General features: G+C 45.0%; 1 protein-coding gene across 2 annotated transcripts; it reads left to right on the top strand.

Annotated features, from left to right (window-relative positions):
* Nucleotides 1–278: 278 nt before the first annotated feature.
* On the top strand, nt 279–4409 carry bloc1s3 (biogenesis of lysosomal organelles complex-1, subunit 3). 2 transcript variants are annotated; one of them, XM_072271137.1, is made up of 2 exons: nt 279–340; nt 2844–4406. In XM_072271137.1, the coding sequence occupies exon 2, from the start codon at nt 2857–2859 to the stop codon at nt 3430–3432; it is 576 nt and encodes a 191-aa protein (XP_072127238.1). In that variant the 5' UTR covers nt 279–340; nt 2844–2856; the 3' UTR covers nt 3433–4406. The 2 variants fall into 2 exon arrangements, with proteins under 2 accessions (XP_072127238.1, XP_072127239.1); XM_072271138.1 differs by lacking the exon at nt 279–340 and adding an exon at nt 452–1686 and having other exon boundaries at nt 2844–4409.
* The last annotated feature ends 17600 nt before the right edge of the window (nt 4410–22009 follow it).

Below are 22009 nucleotides of genomic sequence, written 5' to 3' on the forward strand. Positions count from 1 at the left end.
AACCTTGGGAAAAAGTTGCTGTCTGTCTCTATGCTTCTCATAATCTTATAAACCCTATCAGATCTCCCTATAATAGTGTATCATGGCTATAGAAAACATTGTTTCAACATTCAATCCAGCAAATGTGTGTTAGCGTTACCAGAGGAGTAAATTCAACCGGCATCTCACGGTCTGGTCGCCAGAGGACGCTGTTGTCCTCAACAGCGACAGGAATCGCTGGGGCCGTTTTGCGACGGTTCAGCCTCCGAACCGCTAGGGGGCACGTTAGCTACCATCACGTGACCGTGCCCGGTGACGCGCGGCGGCCGTTGGAGACGCGGCCTTCGACAGCGGGTAAATTGTAAGTCTTTCGGGAGTCCGTGCTGGGAGCAGCGGTGGGGCGATCACTAGCTGTGAGCGCACGTTAATCCTGAACCCAGTGGTTTCAGGTCGATAGCGAAAAGCAGTCGCAATTCTCCGTCCACAACACACCCCTCCCCCCAGTCCCGGTAACGATTGACGCTTCTCCCCGGCTCGTAGGAACGCTGCGCTGTGATTTGCTGTCCCGCGGACCAATAGGAACGCTTCCTTCAACAGTATCAGGAGAGGTTGAAGAATTAAGCCTCTGTTCTGTCAGATGTAGATGAATAAGAGATCCCTCAGAGAAAAGTGCAGAATTATTAGAGAGCCCTGCAGGATCATAGAATCATCCACCATGAAAACAAGCCTGCTGGCCCTTGCCAACCAAGATGCCTACCCGAGTTAGTCCCATTTTCCCACTGTCAGAAGTCGGAACTTGTGTCTGTGTACGTTGAACAATTAAGATTCAGTTATCTGTCATGTACATTGAAACATCCTCTGTGCCAACAATCAACATAACCCAAGGATGCCCTGGGGGCAGTCAAGAAGTGTCTCCACACATGCCAGCACCATCGTAGCATACCCACAATGTTCAGTAGAACAACACAGGTAACAACAGTAAAACAAGTCCTTTTCCTTCCACCCACCATGCACTCACACACAAATAGACCTCCAACCCCTGGACAAGCCATCTCCAAGCCTCCAATCTACAGTCCCTGGCCCAATATAAGCTTTATCAACCAATTTAACATTTTTGCATTCATTTGAACATTAACAGGAAGCTAGACTGCTGTTGGGTCTGGGAGCCAAGAAGAAGAACTGACTGGACACAAGGAGCAAGTTTCAGACATCCCACCCTGCAAAAATTCATTTCAGGGAGGTAGCACCCCCACCCTCTGCAACCCCATATAGGTGATAAGTCAACTATAAGTCACTTGTAAGTGGCTAATACACTCAGTTTTGTTTCTAAAGAGGTTTATCAAATGAATTTAATATTAAACATACAGCACATATTTTCCTTGCATGAATGTAGTAACAAGTCAATTATAACAGTGGTCCCAAACCTCCGGGCCGTGAAGAATGCAGCGGTACAGCGGTTGTCGGAACGCACCCGGCACATCTTTAAGAAAAAAGCTGAAAAAAACAAGCTAATTGATTAGGTGCTGCTGGGCACATAAATGTCGGCCCAGATCAGAGACGACGCAATCGGCATTTCTCACATTTTGTACTATCTTGTGTATCATCGTAAGTTCCCTCCTTCCTCCATGTGATATCCTGGGAAGGACAGTAAAGCTTTTTAAACCCAGGCTCCTCTTCGGACCTATGTGCCATTGTGAGTTAGGACAGGTAAGTAGATAAATCTGTCCTTGTCATTCCTATCAGTATAGCCACTGTGGGCCAAGGGGCCTGTTCTGTGCTGTACTGTTCTATGTTATGTCTCCAGCCCCCTGTTGGAATCAGATCTAATTTTGTCATGCCTCAACAACAGGTGAATTAGTAGGGACACAGTCAAATAGGCTTTTCTCCTGAATTTGTTCTTTTCACCATTTGCTGAAGGGCCAGTTTAGCAATGGAAGCCAAGTTGCCAAAGAATGCTTTCAGACACTGCAAGGGTAAAAGGACCCTGATGGCAGTTATATACAGGCCTCCAAACAGTAGCTGGGATGTGGACTACAGATTACAACCAGAAATAGAAAAGGTGTGTCAAAAGGGCAACCTTGTGATAGTCATGGGAGATTTTAACATGCAGGTAGATTGGGGAAAATCAGGTTGGTAATGGAACTCAAGGGAGTGAATTTGTTGAATGCCTATGAGATAGCTTTTTAGAGCAGTTTGTTGTTGAACCTGCTAGGAGATCAGCTGTACTGGATCGGGTGTTATGTAATGAACTGGAGGCAATAAGGGAGCTTCAGATAAAGGAGCCCTTAGGAGACAGTGAACACAATTATGATTGAGTTCAACTTGAAATCTGATGGTGGTGAAAGTAGTTCACAAGGATGATTCTGGGAATGAAAGTGTAATCAAATGAGGAATGTTTGATGGCTCTAGGCCTGTACTCGCTGGAATTTAGAAAGACGAGAGGTGATCTCATTGAAGCCTTTTTGAATGTTGAAAGGCCTGGACAGTGTAGCTATGAAAAGGATTTTTCCAATGGTGGGGTGTCTAGAACAAAAGGGCACAGCCTCAGTATAGAGGGGCATCCATTTAAAACGGAGATGCAGAGAAATTTCTTTAGTCAGAGGGTGGCGAACTTATGGAACTTGTTACCACAGGCTGTTGTGGTGGCCAGGTCATTGGGTGTATTTAAAGTGGAAATTGATAGGTTCTTGGTTGGCCATGGCATCAAAGGTTACTGGGAGAATGTCAGGGAGTGGAAATGAGGAGGAGAAAATAAAGGAATAGCTGTGATTGGATGGCAGAGCAGACTCGATGGACCAAATGGCCTAATTCTGCTCCTATGTCTTATGGCCTTGTGGAATTACAGTTTGTGTTCTGTTGTTTAGGAGCACATGCGACATGACCACCGCACAGTTCCTAACCATTGTTCAGGGGGAAGCCTCGGAAACAGACTCTGAGGAAGAACTCTACCTCACGTCCACATCTCCAGCGTGCATCCTGCAGGCAGGAGCAAAAGTGCCTGGTGAAGCATCGGAAACCGACGAGGAGGATGCAGGCAGCGAGCTGGAAGCAGCAACGCAAGACATCCAGCAAGCCATTCAGCACAACCTCCCGCCTTTGGTCGTGATCCGTGACAAAGAGCCGGAAGTCTTGACTGGGGTGGAAGAGAAGCCGACTGTGAAGATTCGCCACCAGGGCCGGTACAGTAGTCTTCTGCAGCAGAAGCTGAGGGAGAGTAATGTGCGCCTTAACCACAACGTGGAGCACGCAGTCAAGCAGATGTACGAGAATGCCACCAAGGAGATCCGCACTGCTACCAGTCACCTCAGCAATTCCCAGAACGGGATTATTAATGCATCTCACAGTATCCGGTTAATCCTGGATGACTTGAAAGCAGTGACAGAAAAGATGGACATAATCACAAGCTGCAACTTACTCCCTGACATTCAGATTCCACCTCGTCAGCAAGTCTAGTGCTGGACTGACCAAATTTACAGATGGATAAAGTTTTGTTGCAGTCTTAAGGCTCTAGGCTATCTCCTTAATGGAATGCTTCAGGCAAATTACAAGCTCTGACAGCTTGAATTAGTGCATGTCAGCAAATTGCAGAGGTAATTTGCCCCAGTGAAGCAGGCACTTGGGGCAGATTTAGAAACTGAGCTCAGGAATTCTGTTTGCATAATCTTGTGGCTTTCAATCTGTCAATGTAAGTAGATAAAGATTAGCTTTATTTGTATTGTGTGCATCGAAACGTGTGTCATTTTGTGAAATAGGTCATTGGTATCAGTGACCAACCCAGTCCAAGAATGAGCTGGGGACAGCCCACAAATACTCCCACACTTCCAGTGCCAACATAGCATGCCACAATTTACTAACCCTAACCTGTAGGTATTTGGGATGTGGGAGAAAACCCACATTGCTATGGGGAGAATGTGCAAGCTCCCGAAAGCAGGAATTGAATCCCAGTTGCTGACGCTGTAAAGCATTTCACTAGCTAACTGCTACATTACCGCGCTGCCTCATGTCTGCACAACCAACAATTGAACCTTAGCTATTACTTTGTGAATGACAGGAGACTACCTGCAAGTTTAAAATAGCAATAACCAAAAATTCAAGACTAATTTTTAATTTGCCTTAACTCTGTGGAAGTACAATTTTTCTGAAAACTGAAGTTTGAATGCATGTCAGATAATTGTGGACCAATTAGTTGAATTGTCAGGTTTAAAGTTCAAAGTAAATTTATTATCAAAGTACAAATATGTCACCATGTACGACTGTGAAATTCAGTTTCTTTCAGGCATTCACAGTAGATACACAATAGAATCAATGAAAAACCACACATCAAACAAACAATGTGCATAAGACAACTATATGCAAATATAGAAAGGAAATAATAATAACAAATAAGCAATGAATATCGAGAACATAAGATGTAGTCTTTAAAAGTAAGTTCATAGGTTGTGGAATCACTTCAGTGTTGGGGTGAGTGAAGTTATTCATACTGGTTCAAGAGCCTGATGATTGAGGGTTAGCAGCTGTTCCTGAATCCGGTGATGTGGGACTTGAGGCTCCTATACCTCCTTCAATGATGGCAGCAGCAAGAAGAGAGCGTGGTCTGGACGGTGAGAATCCTTGTAGTGGGGCAGCAGCAAGAAGAGAGCGTGGTCTGGACGGTGAGAATCCTTGTAGTGGGGCAACAGCAAGAAGAGAGCGTGGTCTGGACGGTGAGAATCCTTGTAGTGGATACTGCTTTCCTGCGACAGTACTTGTAAATGTGCTCAATGCTGAGGTGGCGTTTTCTGTGATGGACTAGGCTGTATCCTTTACCTTTTGTAGACCTTTTCATTAATGGGTATTCATGTTTCCATACCAGGCCATGATGCAATCAGTCAGGATTATCTCCACCCCAAGGATCATTAGAAGTTTTCAAAGTTTTAAGTGAAATAATGAATCTTCGCAAACTTCTATGGAAAATCTTCTATAAAACATTACCATGTTTTCTCTGTAATGGCACTTAAGTGCCAGGGCCAGGAGACACCGAGGAATTTAAAGTGAAAAATATTTCAGCTTTAAAATATTTCTGAACAAAATATTGGTCATCAGGTACATGAATCAGAAAACTTGTTACAAAATAGAGCTGGATAGGTTCTTGATGGAGACAGAATCAAAGGTTATGGGGAGAGGGGCTGAGGAGGGGAAAACAAGATTGAATGGCGGAGCAGACTCAATGGACCAAATGGCTAATTCTGCTCCTATGTCTTATGGTTTTATGGTCTTATGGGAATGGACTAGGTAAATTTGAGGGCAGGACGGAAGTTGGAGGCAAAGTTGACGAGCTCTGCAGGGGTGCAGGAAGCAGCTGCAGTGTAGTTGTTGATGTAGAGTATGAAAAGTTGGGAAATGATACTGGTGTAGGCTTGGAACATAGCCGACAAAAAGGCAGGCATAGCTGGGACCCATCCCAGTGCCCATGGCTACAGTGGGAGGAGCTGAAGAAGAAACTATTGAAGAGTGAGGAGCATCTGTCTTAACGTGTCTGACATTCCCTTCCCTGAGGTGAACATTCTGTGCTCAGTAAGGGTGTATACATACATCCGTGTCACTTCACGTGCTCTTGATCTTTTCAATGATTTCAAGTTCCCTGGCCCCGATCATCTTATTTTCACTATGGATATCCTGTCTATTCATAGTCATAATCATACTTTATTGATCCCGGGGGAAATTGGTTTTCGTCACAGTTGCACCATAAATAATAAATAGTAATAGAAATAGTAACAGTAATACTACTATTAGTAAATAGTAATAGTCATGGAAATAATAAATAGTAATAGAAAAATAGTAATAAATAGTAATATGTAAATTATGCCAGTAAATTATGAAATAAATCCAGGACCAGCCTATTGGCTCAGGGTGTCTGACCCTCCAAGGGAGGAGTTGTAAAGTTTGATGGCCACAGGCAGGAATGACTTCCTATGACGCTCTGTGCTGCATCTCGGAGGAATGAGTCTCTGGCTGAATGTACTCCTGTGCCCAACCAGTACATTATGTAGTGGATGGGACACATTGACCAAGATGGCATGCAACTTAGACAGCATCCTCTTTTCAGACACCACCGTGAGAGAGTCCAGTTCCATCCCCACAACATCACTGGCCTTACGAATGAGTTTGTTGATTCTGTTGGTGTCTGCTACCCTCAGCCTGCTGCCTCAGCACACAACAGCAAGCATGATAGCACTGGCCACCACAGACTCATAGAACATCCTCAGCATCGTCCGGCAGATGTTAGAGGACCTCAGTCTCCTCAGGAAGCAGAGATGGCTCTGACCCTTCTTGTAGACAGCCTCATTGTTCTTAGACCAGCCCAGTTTATTGTCAGTTCGTATCCCCAGGTATTTGTAATCCTCCACCATGTCCACACTGACCCCATGGATGGAAACAGTGGTCACCGGTACCTTAGCTGTCCTCAGGTCTACCACCAGCTCCTTAGTCTTTTTCACATTAAGCTGCAGATAATTCTGCTCACACCATGTGACAAAGTTTCCTACCGTAGCCCTGTACTCAATCTCATCTCCCTTGTCTATACACTTCTATCCCCCACCAGGACGACCTCAAAGCTCCCTGTTTCTTGGTCACCAGTCCCAACCAGTTCTCCACTGCCATTCTCCTCGGTCTGATGGAACTAGGCTTCACTCAAAAATTTCTCCTTCGTCTCTTCCCACTTCAAACTAAAGGTGTAGCCATGGGCACTGACATAGGTCCTAGCTATGCCTGCCTTTTTGTCGGCTACATTGGACAGTCTATGTTCCAAGCCTACACAGGTGTCTGTCTCCCACTTTTTCTATGCTACATCGACAACTGCATTTGTGCTGCTTCCTGCACCCATGCAGAGCTCATCAACTTCAACAACTTTGCCTCCAACCTCTACCTTGCCCTGTAATTTACCTGCTCCATTTTTGACACCTCCCACCCTTTCTTGATCTCTCTGCCTGTATCTCTGGAGACTGTTTATCTACTGATGTATTTTATAAACCCACTGACTCTCACAGCTACCTGGACTATACCTCTTCCCACCCTGTTACTTTGTAAAAATGCCATCCCATTCTCTCAAATCCTCTGTCTCCACCACATATGCTCTCAGGATGAGGATTTTCACTCCAAAACTAAAGAGATGTCCTCCTTCTTCAAAGAAAGGGGCTTTCCTTCCTCCGCCATCAATGCTGTCCTCAACTACACCTCTTCTATTTTACACAGTTTGCCCTCACCCCATTCTCCCACCACCCCACCAGAGATAGGGTTCCTCTTGTCCTCACCTACTACCCCATCAGCCTCCGCATCCAGCACATAATTCTCCATAACTTCCGTCATCTCCAATGGGATCTCACCACCAAGCACATCTTTCCCTTCCCCCCCACCTCCACTGGCCCCCCCCCACTTTCTGTTTTCCACAGGATTCGCTCCCTACTAAACTCCCTTGTCCATTCATCCCTCCTCACTGCTCTCCCTCCTGACACTTATCCTTGCAAGCAGAACAAGTGCTATACCTGCCCCTACACCTCCTCCCTCAATACCATTCAGGGCCCCCAACGGTTCTTCCAAGTGAGGCGACACTTCACCTGTGAGGCTGTTGGGGTCATCCACAATATCCATGCCGGCAGTGTGGCCTCCTGTATATCAATGAGACCCAATATAGATTGGGAGACCACTGAGCACCTATGTTCCATCTGCTAGAAAAAGCAGGATCTCCCAGTGGTCACCCATTTTAATTCCACTTCCCGTTCCCATTCCAACATGTCAGTCCATGGCCTCTTCTACTGCCGCAATGAGGCCACACGCATGTTGGAGGGGTAACACCTTATATTTCGTCTGATGGCATAAACATTGATTTCTCGAACTTTTGGTAATTGCCCCCCCACTTCACCACACCCCATTTCCATTTTCCTCTCTCACCGTATCTCCTTACCTGCCCATCACCTCCCTGTGATGCTGCTCCTCCTTCACTTTCTTCCACGGCCTTCTGTCCCCTCCTCTCAGATTCCCCTTCTCTAGCCCTTTATCTTTCACCAAGGGACATCCCAGCTCTTTACTTCACTCCTCCCTCCCTTCCTGGTTTCACCTATCACCTGCTACCTTATACTTCTTCCACCCCTCCCACTACCGTCTTACTCTGACCTCTCATCTTTTTTCTCCAATTCTGATGAAGGGTCTCGGTCCGAAACGATGACAGTTTGCTCTCTTCCACAGATGCTGCCTGGCCTGCTGAGTTCCTTTAGCATTTTGTGTGTGATGCTTGGATTTCCAGCACCTGCAGATTTTCTCTTGTTCCAAATCTCTCAAACCTAGATTGCTGGCGCTCACCGCTGTACAAGGTACCAGTGCCCAGATGCTTGCCATTCAGTACCACCATGATCTTGGGCTGCTTCAGCTACACACCCCCAGTTGGGGGCAGAAGGCACCTCAGAAAAACCATAGTGTAGCCAATGGGACCGAACAGTAGCCAATTCTTACCACAGTGCTGCCCCCGAACAGGCCCAGCCCTCGGACTGGCACTCCCTTTCTCAGCAGTGCCAATCACCCACAGCCTTAGCCCTTGGACTGGCACTGCCTTACCCCGCTGTTCCGCTCCCCACAGGTCCAGCCTTCAGACTGGCATTCCCTCTCTAACATATAGGAGGAGCTCTCAGCCTGTACTCATTGAATTTCAGAAGAATGAGGGGGATCTCAAACCAAACAAATGTTGAAAGGCCTTAATAGAGTGGATGTTGAGAGAATGTTTCCTAGGGTGGGGGGGGGGGGGTGGTCTAAAACCAGAGGACACAAACGGCCTAAATCTGCTTCGTTATCTAATGGCCTTATTTTCAGTCAGAAGTGCTGAATGAGTCATACATTTTAGCTTACGGAAGTCTGTATTGTTGCAAGTGGACAAAGGCTTTCCAGCACAATGGAATGCTGTCTGAGGGGGACCAGCATCCTTGCAGGCAGGTTTGCTAGAGCTATTAGTGAGGGTGTAAACTAATTTGGCAGTAGGGTGGGAACTGGAGTGTTAGGGCTGAGGTTGGGGTAATTTGTTGACAAATTGAGGTTGTATGTAGTGAGACTACAAACAAGGAAGGCTGATGATAGGGCAAAATTGCACTGAATGAGATGAGTTGCAATGTGAAAAGGGAACACAAAAAGAGTGATGAATACAGGACTGAAGGTGTTATGATCAAATGCACACAGTATACAAATTGACGTGTATGAAATTGTGGGCATCACTGAATCATGACTGAAAGATTAGCTAGGAGCCTAATGTCCAAGGATGCACATTGTATCAAAATGACAAGCAGGCAGGCCAGTGGGGTGGGTGGCTCTGTTGGTGAAAAAAAATGAAATCAAATCACTGGAAAGGTGTGACATAGGACTGTGTACAACTGTTGTGTGTAGAGCTAAGAAACTGCAGGGATAAAAACAACATGATGGGAGTTATATACAGACCTCCAAGCAGTAGTAAAGATGTGGTCTATAAATTGCAACGGGACATAGAATTGCCTGCCAAAAGGGCAATGTTGCAATAGTCAGGGGATTTCAATATGCAGTTAGATTGGGAAAGTCTGATTGGAGCTGGATCCCAAGAGCAGAATTTGGAGAATACCTACGAAATGGCTTTTTAAAGCAACTTGTGGTTGAGCCCACTAGGGGATCAGCTATTCGGGATTGGGTGTTGTGCAGTGAACTGTAATTGATTAGGGACCTTAAGATAAAGATATCCTTAGGGGCCAGCGATCATAACCTGATAGAATTCACCACACTCACAACACGCTGGAGGAACTCAGCAGGTCGGGCAGCATCCGTGGAAACGATCAGTCGACGTTTCGGGCCGGAACCCTTCGTCAGGACTATAGAGGGAGGGGGCAGAGGCCCTGTAAAGAAGGTGGGGGGGGAGGATGAGAAGGAGAAGGCTGGTAGGTTCCAGGTGAAGAACCAGTAAGGGGAAAGATAAAGGGGTGGGGGAAGGGAGGCAGGGAGGTGATAGGCAGGAAAGGTGAAGAAAGAATAGGGGAAAACACAATGGATAATCCAGCGGAGAATGAAGTGTAGGGCAGGACCATGGCAGACGGTGGAGAGTGAGGCTCGGAGTGGTGGCAGAGAGAGGGACAGGGCCCGTAGGTATCTCCGCATGGCAGCGAGCGTGGCGCGGAGAATCCTGCGGGAGCAGCGGAGCAAGCAGTGGTCAATGAAACGGAGGTACCTGGGATCCACGTCGGGTCTGAACTGGGAGGCCTGGAACCGGAGCTGGAATCCCTGCGGTAACAGATGGCGGCAGACCCCAGCATCTGCAGATTATTTTGTTTTTAGAATTCACCACACAATTTGAGAAGAAGGTAAAGTCAGACGTATCAGTATTACAGTAGAGTAAAGGGAGTTGTAGGGGCATGAGAGGAGCTGGCCAAAATTGATTTGAAGGGATCACTAGCAGGGATGATGGCAGAGCAGCAATGACTGGAATTTCTGGGAGCACTTCAGAAGGTGCAAGGATAGATACTTCCCAAAGAAGAAATATTCTAAAGGCAGGGTGATGCAACCATGGTTGACAAGAGTAAGATACAAAAAGTTTCATTAGATATATAAAGTGCAAAAGAGAAGTGAGACTAGGTACCATAGAGCTGGAAAATGATGCTGGAAAAGTAGTAATGGGGGACAAGGAAATGACAGACGAATTGAATAAGCATTTTGAATCTGTCTTTACTGTGGAAGACACTAGAGTATGCAGGAAGTTCGTGAGTGTCAGGGACAGAAGTGTATGAAGTTGCCATTACTAGGGAGAGGGTGCTTGGGAAGGTGAAAGGTCTGAAGGAAGATAAGTCACCTAGACCAGATGGACTACACCCCAGGGATCTGAAAGACGTGGGTGAAGAGATTTTGGAGGCATTATTAATGATCTTTCAAAAATCAATGGATTCTGGCTGGTTTCGGAGGACTGGAACATTTCACGTCACTCTTCAAGAAGGGACAGAGGCAGAAGAGAGGAAATTATAGGCCAGTTAGTCTGACCTCAGTGGCTGGGATGAAGTTGGAGTCGATTGTTAAGTAAGTGGTTCTGGCGTACTTGGAGGCACATGATAATATAGGCCATAGTTCCTATGATAATGGTTCCTCAAGAGAGAATCTTACCTGACAAATCTGTTAGAATTCTTTGAAGAAATAACAAGCAAGATAGACAAAGGAGAATCAGTTGATGTTGTGTACTTGGATTTTGAGAAGTCCTTTGACAAGGTGAGACCCATGAGGCTGCTTGACAAGTTAAGAGCCTATGTATTACAGGAAAGACACTAGCATGGATAAAGCAGCAGCTGACTGGCAAGAGGTAAAGAGTGGGAATAAAGGAAGCACTTTCTGGTTGGCTGCCAACAACTAGTGGTGTTCTACAGGGGTCTGTATCGGGACTGATTCCTTTTAAGTTATATGTCAATGACTTGGATGACAGAATTGATGGCTTTGTGGTCAAGTTTGCTGATGATACAAAAGATAGGTGAAGGAGCAGGTAGGTTTGAGGAAGCAGAAAGGCCACAGAAGGACTTAGATCAATTATGAAAATGGGCAAAGAAGTGGCAGGTGGAATACAGTGTCGGTAAGTATCTGGCCATGTGCTTTAGTAGAAGATATAAAAGTGTAGACTGTTTTCTAATGGAGGTATAATTCAAAATGCTGAGGTGCAAAGGGACTTGGGAGTCCTCATGCAGGATTCCCTGAAGTTAAATTTGCAGGTGAATTGATGGTGAGGAAGGCAAATGCAATGTTAGCAATTCATTTCAAGAGGACTCGAATATGAAAGCAAGGCTGTAATACTGAGACTTATAAGGCACTGCTGAGGCCTCATGGAGTATTGTGAGTGGTTTTGGGCCCCTTATCTAAGAAAGGATGTGTTGACATTAGAGAGAATTCAAAGGAGGTTCACGAAAATGATTCCAAGATGGAAAGGCTGATCATAAGAGGAGGCTTTGATGGCCCTGGGCCTCTATTCACTGGAATTTAGAAGAATAGTGGGGAATCAGAATCACCAGCACTTGCCATGAAACTTGTTGACTTTGCAGCAGAGTATAGTATAACACACAATAATAGGGAGAAAAAACTAACTTAATGTAACATACAACACACATCAAAGTTGCTAGTGAATGCAGCAGGCCAGGCAGCATCTCTAGGAAGAGGTACAGTCGACGTTTCGGGCCGAGACCCTTCGTCAGGACTAACTGAAGAGCTAGTAAGAGATTTGAAGGTGGGAGGGGGAGGGGGAGATCTGAAATGATAGGAGAAGACGGGAGGGGGAGGGATGGAGCCAAGAGCTGGACAGTTGATTGGCAAAAGGGATATTTTGTATCCCTTTTGTTATTATTAGCTTGCTTACCTTCATATTTCAACTTGTCACTCCTTATAGCTTTTCTAATTGCTTTCTGACCATTTTTTAAAACTTCCCAGTCCTCTAACTTACTACTAATGTTTATTCTATCATATGCCGACTCTTTTGGTTTTATGCCAGAATCTAATGATTCTTGAAAGATCATTAATTATGTCACCACAATCTCTTCTGCTACTCTTTCAGAACCCTGGGGTGCAGTCCATCTAGTTCAGGTGACTCACCTACCTTCAGACTTTTCCCCTTCCAAAGCACCTTCCTGACATCCACTCTATATAAGCCTTTCAATATTCAGTAGGCGAAAGGTTAATATTTCAACTTTAACAATTTTTATTAACTACATTATGTTAAAGTCTGCATCATTACATGGTTGTTTTGAGATGTATTTGAATTAAATTAAATTGCCTTTATTTCTTACATCCTTCACATACAATGAGGAGTAAAAATCTTTAAGTTACGTCTCCATCTAAATGTGCAATATGCAATTTATAGTAATTTGTAATAAACAGTATGTACAACAGGACAACCAATATAGCATAGAAATACAATTGTATCAGCGTAAATTAGTCGGTCTGATGGCCTGGTGGAAGAAGCTGTCCTGGAGCCTGTTGGTCCTGGCTTTAATGCTGTAGTACCATTTCCCAGATGGAAGCAGCTGGATCAGTGTGTTTTTGGGGTAACTCGGGTCCCCAATGATCCTTTGGGCCCTTTTTACACACCTGTCTTTGTAAATGTCCTGAATAGTGGGAAGTTTACATCTATAGATGTGCATAGCTGTCCACACCACTCTCTGCAGAGACCTGTGATTGAGGGAATTACAGTTCCCATACCAGGCAGTGAGGCAGCCAGTCAGGATACTCTTAATTGTGCCCCTGTAGAATGTCCTTAGGATTTGGGGACTCATACCAAACTTCTTCAACCATCTGAGATGAAAGAGGTGCTGTTGTGCTTTTTCCACCACACAGCCAGTATGTAGAGACCGCTTGAGATCCTCGGTGATGTGTATGCTGAGGAACTTAAAGCTGTTCACCCTCTCAACCCCAGATCTATTGATGTCAATAGGGGTTAGCCTGTCTCCATTCCTTCTGTAGTCCACAACCATCTCCTTTGTTTTTGCAACATAGAAGGAGAGGTTGTTCCCTTGACACCATTGCAGCAGGGTGATGACTTCCTCTCTGTAGGCTGCCTCGTTATTATTTGAGATAAGGCCAATTAATGTAGTATCATCAGCAAATTTAATTAGCAGATTGGAGATGTGGGTGGAGACACAGTCAAGAGTATGCAGTGAATAAAGGAGGGGGCTTAGGACACAGCCCTAAGGGGCTGGTGTGTTGATGGTCAGAGGAGTGGATGTGAGGGAGCCACTCTTACCACCTGCCGGCATTCTGACAGGTTTGAATTTATGCATTTAGTTGTATGGTGTCAGAATGAGGATATTTTAATTACTGTACTTATATTTTGTAGTAACATTATGCAGCCATCAACTTTCAATTCGAGAATTAGTTTACAATATATTCACTCCAGGTTCTGTTGCTGTTTCTGTGAAATGTTCTTTGTTTTTATATCATCACAGCAAACAGAAATTGTAAACACGAGGAAATCTGCAGATGCTGGAAGATTCATACTCTTTTGGTGCTGAAAGTTGAGGGGGATCTTGATATGTTTTATATATATATAAAATATAAATGCTTTATTATAGTTATAAAAGCACTACAGTACAAAAGGTTAAAAGCGTGAAAATAAAATGGTTAAATCTACAAGGTTTTGCATTATATGTGATATAACCTGCCTAGAATCATGCCAACTTCTTACACTAGATTTTCATTTTACATATAACACATCTCGTAAGTGTAACATGCTGTAAGGTTTCACTGCTAATGTAATGGTTTCCCTGTAGCAGCAATGTTTGAGTTATGACTAGAGATAACGGGGTTTGGAATGCTGGCGCTATCCAGTGAGAGAAATGTTGTTCTTTCTTGTGAGTCTGAAAGAGAGATTTTTGCGGTTTTTTGCTGGGGAGAGATGAGGAGAGAAGACGCGAATGGAGAGAGTTGTAGATAGCCAGACGGAGTGGACTTGGAGTGAGGGTCTGAAGGTCAGCGACGATCGGAGGAGGTCGATGGTGGACGACCGGCTTATCAGTGAGCTCCAACATTGCGCAATAGACTGTTTCATGAGAATGAGACCTCGCTCCAAGTCCACTCCGTCCGGTGTCTACCAACTGTCTCCATTCGTGTCTTCTCTCCTCATCTCTCCCTGGAAAAAAACCGTGAAAATCTCTCTTCCAGACTCACAAGAAAGAACATTTCTCTCATTGGATAGCCCCAGCATTCCAAACCCCATTATCTCTAGTCAATAACCCAAACATTGCAGCTACAGAGAAACCATTACATTAGCAGTGAAACCTTACATCATGTTACACAGCCTCAGGTTCTGTGGTTACTATCAGAGGTTTGTGAAAGGCTACGCGAAAGTGAGTCACCCTTTGAATCAGCTTCTGTCTGGTTACCCTCCCTTGGGGAAGAAAGGGAGGGGGAAAAAAGGACAGGAAGGTGGAGAGTATCTTAGCCCGTCGGAGTCCTTTGGACCGAGGTGGGATGCAAAATGTGAGGAGGCCTTTCAGTCGCTGAAGGAGCTGCTGACTCAGGTGCTGGTTCTGGCTTTTGCGGACCCCTGATTGCCGTATGTACTGCATACGGATGTCAGCAGGGAGAGTTTAGGGGGCGTCCAGCATCAGGATCAGGGCTCCGGGTTGAGGCCCGTTGCGTTTGTCAGCCAGAGTCTGTCGCCCTCCGAGAAAAACTACCCCACGCCCAAGTTGGAATTTCTGGCATTGAAATGGGTGGTGGTGGATAAGCCCAGTGACTACCTCTACGGGACCAAGTTTGAGGTGAGGACAGACAACAACCCCCTAACTTATATCCTGACCTCGGTGACACTGGATACCACAGGCCATCGGTGGTTGGTGGCGTTGTCTGCCTATGATTTCAGCCTGAAGTACCAGCCCGGAAGCAGGAACGTTGATGCTGATGCTTTGTCCCGACAAGCGCATGAGGGACTAGTCAGGGACAAGGAGTGGGAGAGCGTTCCTGCCCCGGGGATTTCCTGTCAATAGAATCCGATGCCAGCAACACGGCGCATGTCTTAGTCATCACAGAACACTACACCAGATACGCTCAGGCTTTTCCTACCAAGGACCTGAGGGCATCTATGGTGGCAAAAGTGTTATGGGAGAAGTATTTCATTTATTATGGCCTTCCCAGGCGAATACATACTGATCAGGGACATGATTTTAAGAGCAGACTCATCCATGAGTTACTGGGTATGCTTGGAGTTGAGAAGTCGAGAACCACGCCCTAAAACCTGCAGGGTGATCCCCAGCCAGAGAGGTTTAATCGGACCCTGCTAGACATGCTCGGGACCCTGGAGATCAGTAAGAAGAGCAGGTGGAGTCAACATACTGTGCATCAGGTTCACAGTTCACTGTACACGAAATGAAGCTACTGGGTACTCGCCATATTATCTGATGTTTGGGCACAAGGCAAGGTCGCCCATTGACCTTTATTTTGGGACTGACGAGGGTGACTTACCACGGAAGACTTATCTGAAGTATGTGTCTGACATGAGAAGAGAGTTGAAAAGGGCTTATGAATTAACTGGGGTCGTGGCTGCCAAGCAGAATCAGAGAAATAAGAGGAGGTATGATCAAAAGGTGAGGTTCTCCCAACTCCTGCCGCTGGGAGACAGAATCCTCATAAGGAATTTGGGGCTACCGGGAAAGCATAAGTTGGCTGACCACTGGGCAGCTATGTGGTGGAGAGTCAGATGCCAAACCTGCCAGTTTTCCGGGTGAAACCAGAGGATGGGAATGGGCCTGTCAAGATTCTCCATCGGAACCATCTATTGCCCCTGGGTCAAGAGGTGCAGGTAGACCCAGAGCCTGACTTGGAGCCTACACCTAGTAAGAGGACTCTGCGGAAACATGGGGCGGCTACCGGGCCCCCAACAGGCGAGGTTAGGCTGGGCCCTGCACCTGAGAGGGATACTGATTCAGAGGATGAGAACCTGGATGTGTGGTAAATGCTGCTTTTCACTAGCTCCCCGGTGATTGAGGAAGAGACTCCCAACCCTTCTCCCATTGAGACAGGTGAAGTGGGGGCAGGGGGGGGAGGATCTATCTGTGGGCAGCCTGGGTTGCAATGAGACTCTGCAGGGGAGGAAGCAGGGGTCGGCCACAGGACAGAGGGCTCTAAGTTGCAGGTGGGCACGAGTGATAGATTGGGGGAGGCCTCACCAGGTAGACCAGAAGTATCCCCAGTAATGTTGGAACCTGAACAATTAAATGAGGGGGTGTGGAGGTCTCAGAGAACTAGGAGACCACTGGATAGGCTGGCCTATGTAGCAACAGGGGAACAGAGTGTGATCCCTACTGTGTTGGGGAGCTATGTCACTGCCTTTTACACCTGGATTGGGTTTTGTGTTTTGCAGGAAGGGTTGGCAAATTATCTCAATGTCATGAGGACATGACTAAATTTGGTAAGGGGAGAGAGTAATGTGCTGTAAGGTTTCACTGATAATGTAATGGTTTCTCTGTAGCAGCAATGTTTGGGTTATGACCAGAGATAACGAGGTTTGGAATGCTGGGGCTATCCAATGAGAGAAATGTTCTTTCTTGTGAGTCTGGAAGAGAGATTTTCGCGGTCTTTTGCCAGGGAGAGATGAGAGAAGACGTGAATGGAGAGAGTTGGTTGACTGCCGGATGGAATGGTCTTGGAGTGAGAGTCTGAAGCTCAGCGACGACCGGAGGAGGTCGACGATGGACGACTGGCTTATCAGTGACCTCCAACATTGCGCAATAGACTGTTTCATGAGAATGGGCCTTTTTTCCTTTTTTTGTTTTCTTAACTAACCATATAGTCAAAGTAAGAATTATAAAGCTCAATTGTTTAATCGCATATTGTGTACTATTTATTATTTCGGGGTACGGATTTGTAACAGGGGACACATCGCGCAGCATCCACCCAAACGAGATTCCTTAAGTTTGGCTGGGCTGGAGGTATCACCCCCTATATTAAGCCACTAGCTGAAGCGAGAGTTACATAAGATTGCAGCATAGAACCCACTTCATTCAGTTTCAAAATCAACTAACATTTGAAACAAAAATGAAATTATATGATTATTAGTATCCCACATTATGAGGGAGCAAGCTGCAATAAATTGGTTTCTGCATTTATGTTATAACAGTGACTGCATTTCAGTGTTATTTTGTTAGTTGTAAAGTACTTTAGAATGTAGGGAGTTTGTGAGGAAGGTTAGGCAGATGATGGAGCAAAGATTCACCCAGCCAGCTGGTTTAAGATACGTCTATTTTAATGCAAGGAGTATCATAAACAAAGCGGATGAACTTAGAACGTGGATCAATACGTGGAACTATGATGTTGTGGCCATTACAGAGGCTTGGATGTCTCAGGGGCAGGAATGACTGCTGAGTGTGCTGGGCTTTAGATGTTTCAGAATAGACAGGGAGAGAGGCTATGCAGTAGGTAAAATCCAGGCAGCTTCTGGAGTAGGTTACATGGTCGGCACGACATAGTGTGCTGTAGATTTCTATGTTGTATTTTCTATGTAGCATGAAAGGCACCAAATGAATGTAGGATATACTTTTTATTTCTCTCTTGCTTAAAAGTGTTATAAAGTTGTCATCATGGCCACAAGCATTTGGTTTGTACTAATGCAGCATCAGATAGGTGTTCATCTTAGTAATGATCAATTGTAAAACTATTGTTATCCAAAGTTCCTAATGCTAGTGTTCATGCTCCATACTTTACCCAACCCTATAATACATCTTTATGTCTTTCTCTTCCACCCTCCAGCGATTTACTAAGCCTGTCCTTAAATACTCTTTCTAGCACATAAGCACATATCCCATTTAAACCAGCCCCTTACAGTATTCTCATTTTGGCTTTTGTTTATATTTACAACTTCCTCATATTGTGATGGAAAGTAATGAGAGTGGGATTTAAAATCCATTTCTTAGATGAAATTTGTATAAAAGTATGGAAATGGTGAAATTCAGCAGCCTGAAGTCCATCATTTTGGGGCTGTGGGTGCTGATTTGATTGAAATTTAGCATGAAATAAAGGCCCTTAGTTGGTCAGGGTCAACCATGCATGTTGCATCTTAGAGTTGTTTACGTTCAGTGCCAGGGCAGTGTGATATGGAGAGCAACCATGTAGCAGGCTCCCCCTTTGATGAATCCAAAAGAACAGCAGAAACTGGTACAGTTTGGCATCAGCGGCATTGCAGGGGAGTTGCCAGTCAGCATTGAGCTCAACGTAGGTCTGTCTTAGGGATTTCTCCAGATTCTTCCTTAGATTCTACTCCTGAAACTCACCCCAGGAGTGGGTATAGCCGCAAGGTAGCTGAGCTTTGAGATCAGAGGTTTTCTTGTAGATGAGCTGCCTACCACAGCTGACAAGCCCTGTCTGCCCAGAGGGTATGTAATGTGTACATACATATTAGTACCAGCCTTACATTCATCTTGCACACAATCATAGAAAGTGTAATGAACCTACTTACCAGAGGATGCCAAAAAGCTAAATTGCAACATCAGTCACTATACAAAATTAGTTTGACATTAGCACTGTTGACTTAGAGGCCAGCAATGCCGCTCATATCTTGTGCTCAGTTTGCACCAGCCCAGCAATGAGATTCGCTAAGTTCCCACCATATACCACTAAGTGGTGCTTTATACATTAGTTCCATTAGGTCATTTGCTAATCATTGTGGATGAATGCTGGTTGCTATTTAGAAGTTCTGTGAAGATGGCTAACACGAGAAGGCACAGTTTTAAGGTGCTTGGAAGCAGGTACAGAGGAGATGTCGGGGGTAAGTTTTTTTTACACAAAGTGGTGAGTGCATGGAATGGGCTGCCAGCAACAGTGGTGGAGGTGGATACAATAGGGTCTTTTAAGAGACTCTTGGATAGGTACATGGAGCTTCGGAAAATAGAAGGCTATGGGTAACCCTAGGTAATTTCTGAAGTAAGTACATGTTCAGCACAGCATTATGGACCGAAGGGCCTATATTGTGCTGTAGGTTTTACATGTTTCTATCTATTCTGGGCCCAAAATATTGATGCAATTACGAAGAAGGAACACCAGTGGTTATATTTTATTAGGAGTTTGAAGAGATTTGGTACAGCACCGAAGACTAACAAATTTCTACAGACATACAGTACCTTGGAGAGCATCCTGACTGGTTGCATCACTGTCCGGTATGGAGGTGCTAATGCATTCTGCAGAGGGTTGTAAAGCTAGCTCCATCATGGGCACTAGCCCCCTTCCCATCGAGGACGTCTTCAAAAGGCGATACCTCAGTAAGGCGGCGTCCATCATTAAGCACCCTCACAACCCAAGACATGCCCTCTCCTAATTACTACAACTAAGGAGGATGTACAGGAGCTTGAAGACATTCACTCAACATTTCTAGAAATAGCGTCTTCCCTTTCACCGTCAGCTTGCTGATTGGTCCATGGACCCGTGAACAGCACCTCATTATTGTGCTCTCTTTTTGCACTACTTACTTTGATATGCAGTAATTTTTAAGATATGTATTGTACTGCTGCAACAAAACCAATGAGTTTCATGATGCATCAAAGTTGCTTGAATTTCCAGCATCTGCAGAATTCCTGTTGTTTGAGTTTCATGATGTATGTTTTTAAGTTATAAGATACAGGAGCAGAATTAGGCACTCGGCCCAAGTCTGTTCCACCATTCTATCATGGCTGATTTATTATCCCTCTCATTCTCCCCATTTTTCTGCTTTCTCCCCATAACCTTTGATGCCCTGACTAACCAAGAACCTATCCATCTCTGCTGTAAGTATACTCAGTGATGACTTCCGCTGCCATCCATGGCAATGAATTCTGCAGACTTGCCATACTCTTGCTAAAGAAATTCTTTCTCACCTCTATTCTAAATGAATGTCCCTCCATTCTGAGGCTGTGCCCTCCAGTCCTAGGCTCATCTACTATAGGAAACATCCACTTCTACTAACGTGCATGGCCTTGTGCTTCCCTACACTACATTCCATCTGCCACTTCTTTGCCCATTTTCCCCGAATCTGTGCAAGACCTTCTGCAGACACCGTGCTTCCTCAACACCACCTGCCCCTCCACCTATCTTTGTATCATCTGCAAATTTGGCCACAAAGCCATCAATTCCGTCAACCAATTCGTTGACATATAACATGAACAGAGGTGATTCCAATACTGCCCCCCCCCCATCATCAGCAGCCAACCAGAATAGGCCCCCTTTATTCTGACTCTTTGCCTTCTGCTAATCAGCTAGTCTTCAATACATGTCATTATCTTTCCTGTAATACCATGGGCCCTTATCTTGTTAAGCAGCCTCATGTGCAGCACCAAAATCTAAGTAAACAACACCCACTAATTCTCCTTTGTCTATCTTGTCTGTTATAGCCTCAAAGAAAGCCAACAGATTTGTCAGGCAAGATTTTCCCTTAAGGAAACCATGCTGACTTTGGCCTACTTTATTCTTTGCCTCCAAGTACCCCAAAACCTCATCCTTAGTAATGAACTCCAACATCTTCCCAACCACTGAAGTCAGGCTAGCTGGTCTATTATTTTCTTTCTTCTGCCTCCCTCCCTTCTTGTAGACTGGAGTAACATTTGTGAATTTCCAGTCCTCTGGAACCATTCCATAATCTAGTGATTATTGAAAATCATTAATAACGCCTACAAAATCTCTTAAGCTTTCCCTTTCAGAACCCAAGGATGTAGTCAATCTGGTCCAGGTGACTTCTCAACCATCAGATATTTCAGCTTCCCAAGCACCTTCTCCTTAGTAGTAGCAACTACACCTACTTCTGCCCCCTGATACTCTCAAATTTCTGGCATTACTGCTTGTGGTTTTACACCGTGAAGACTGATGCAAAATACTTACTCAGTACATTTGCCATTTCTTTGTCCCCTATTACTACCAGAATCTTTTTATGAGTGGTCCAATATTTACTTTTCTTTCTTTCTTTCTTTATCTTCGTCCCTCTCCCCCTCCCCCTTCCCCTTATATATATCTGAAAAAAACTTTTGGTATCCTCTAATTTTATGGCCAGCTTACCTTTATATCTCATCTTTCTCTCCTTATGCCTTTTCTAGTTGCCTTCTTTAGTTTTTAAAAGCTTCCAAATACTCTAACGTCCCACTATTTTTTGTTATATTATATGCCGCCTCTTTTGCTTTTATGCGGTCTTTAACTTCCCTTGTCACTCATGGTTGCCTCATCCTCTCTTCAGAATACTTCTTCGTCTTTGAGATGTATGTATCCTGCGCCTCCCAAATTGCCCCCAGAAATACTAGCCATTGCTGTTCTGCAGTCATCCTTGCTAGTGTCTCCTTCCAATCAACTTTGGTGAGCTCCTCTCTCATGCCTCTGTAATTCCTTTCACTCCACTGTAATACTGATGCATCTGACTTTATCTAAACCCTCCCAAACTGCAGGGCGAATTCAATTATATTATGATCACTGGGTTCCTTTACCTTAAACTCCCTAATCAAATCTGGTTCATTACACAACACCCAGTCCAGAATTGGTTTCCCCCTAGTGAGCTCAACCACAAGCTGCTCTAAAAAACCATCTC

This window comes from Mobula birostris, chromosome 10, assembly GCF_030028105.1.
Source record: "Mobula birostris isolate sMobBir1 chromosome 10, sMobBir1.hap1, whole genome shotgun sequence".
In the NCBI taxonomy this organism is placed as follows: Eukaryota; Metazoa; Chordata; class Chondrichthyes; order Myliobatiformes; family Myliobatidae; genus Mobula; species Mobula birostris.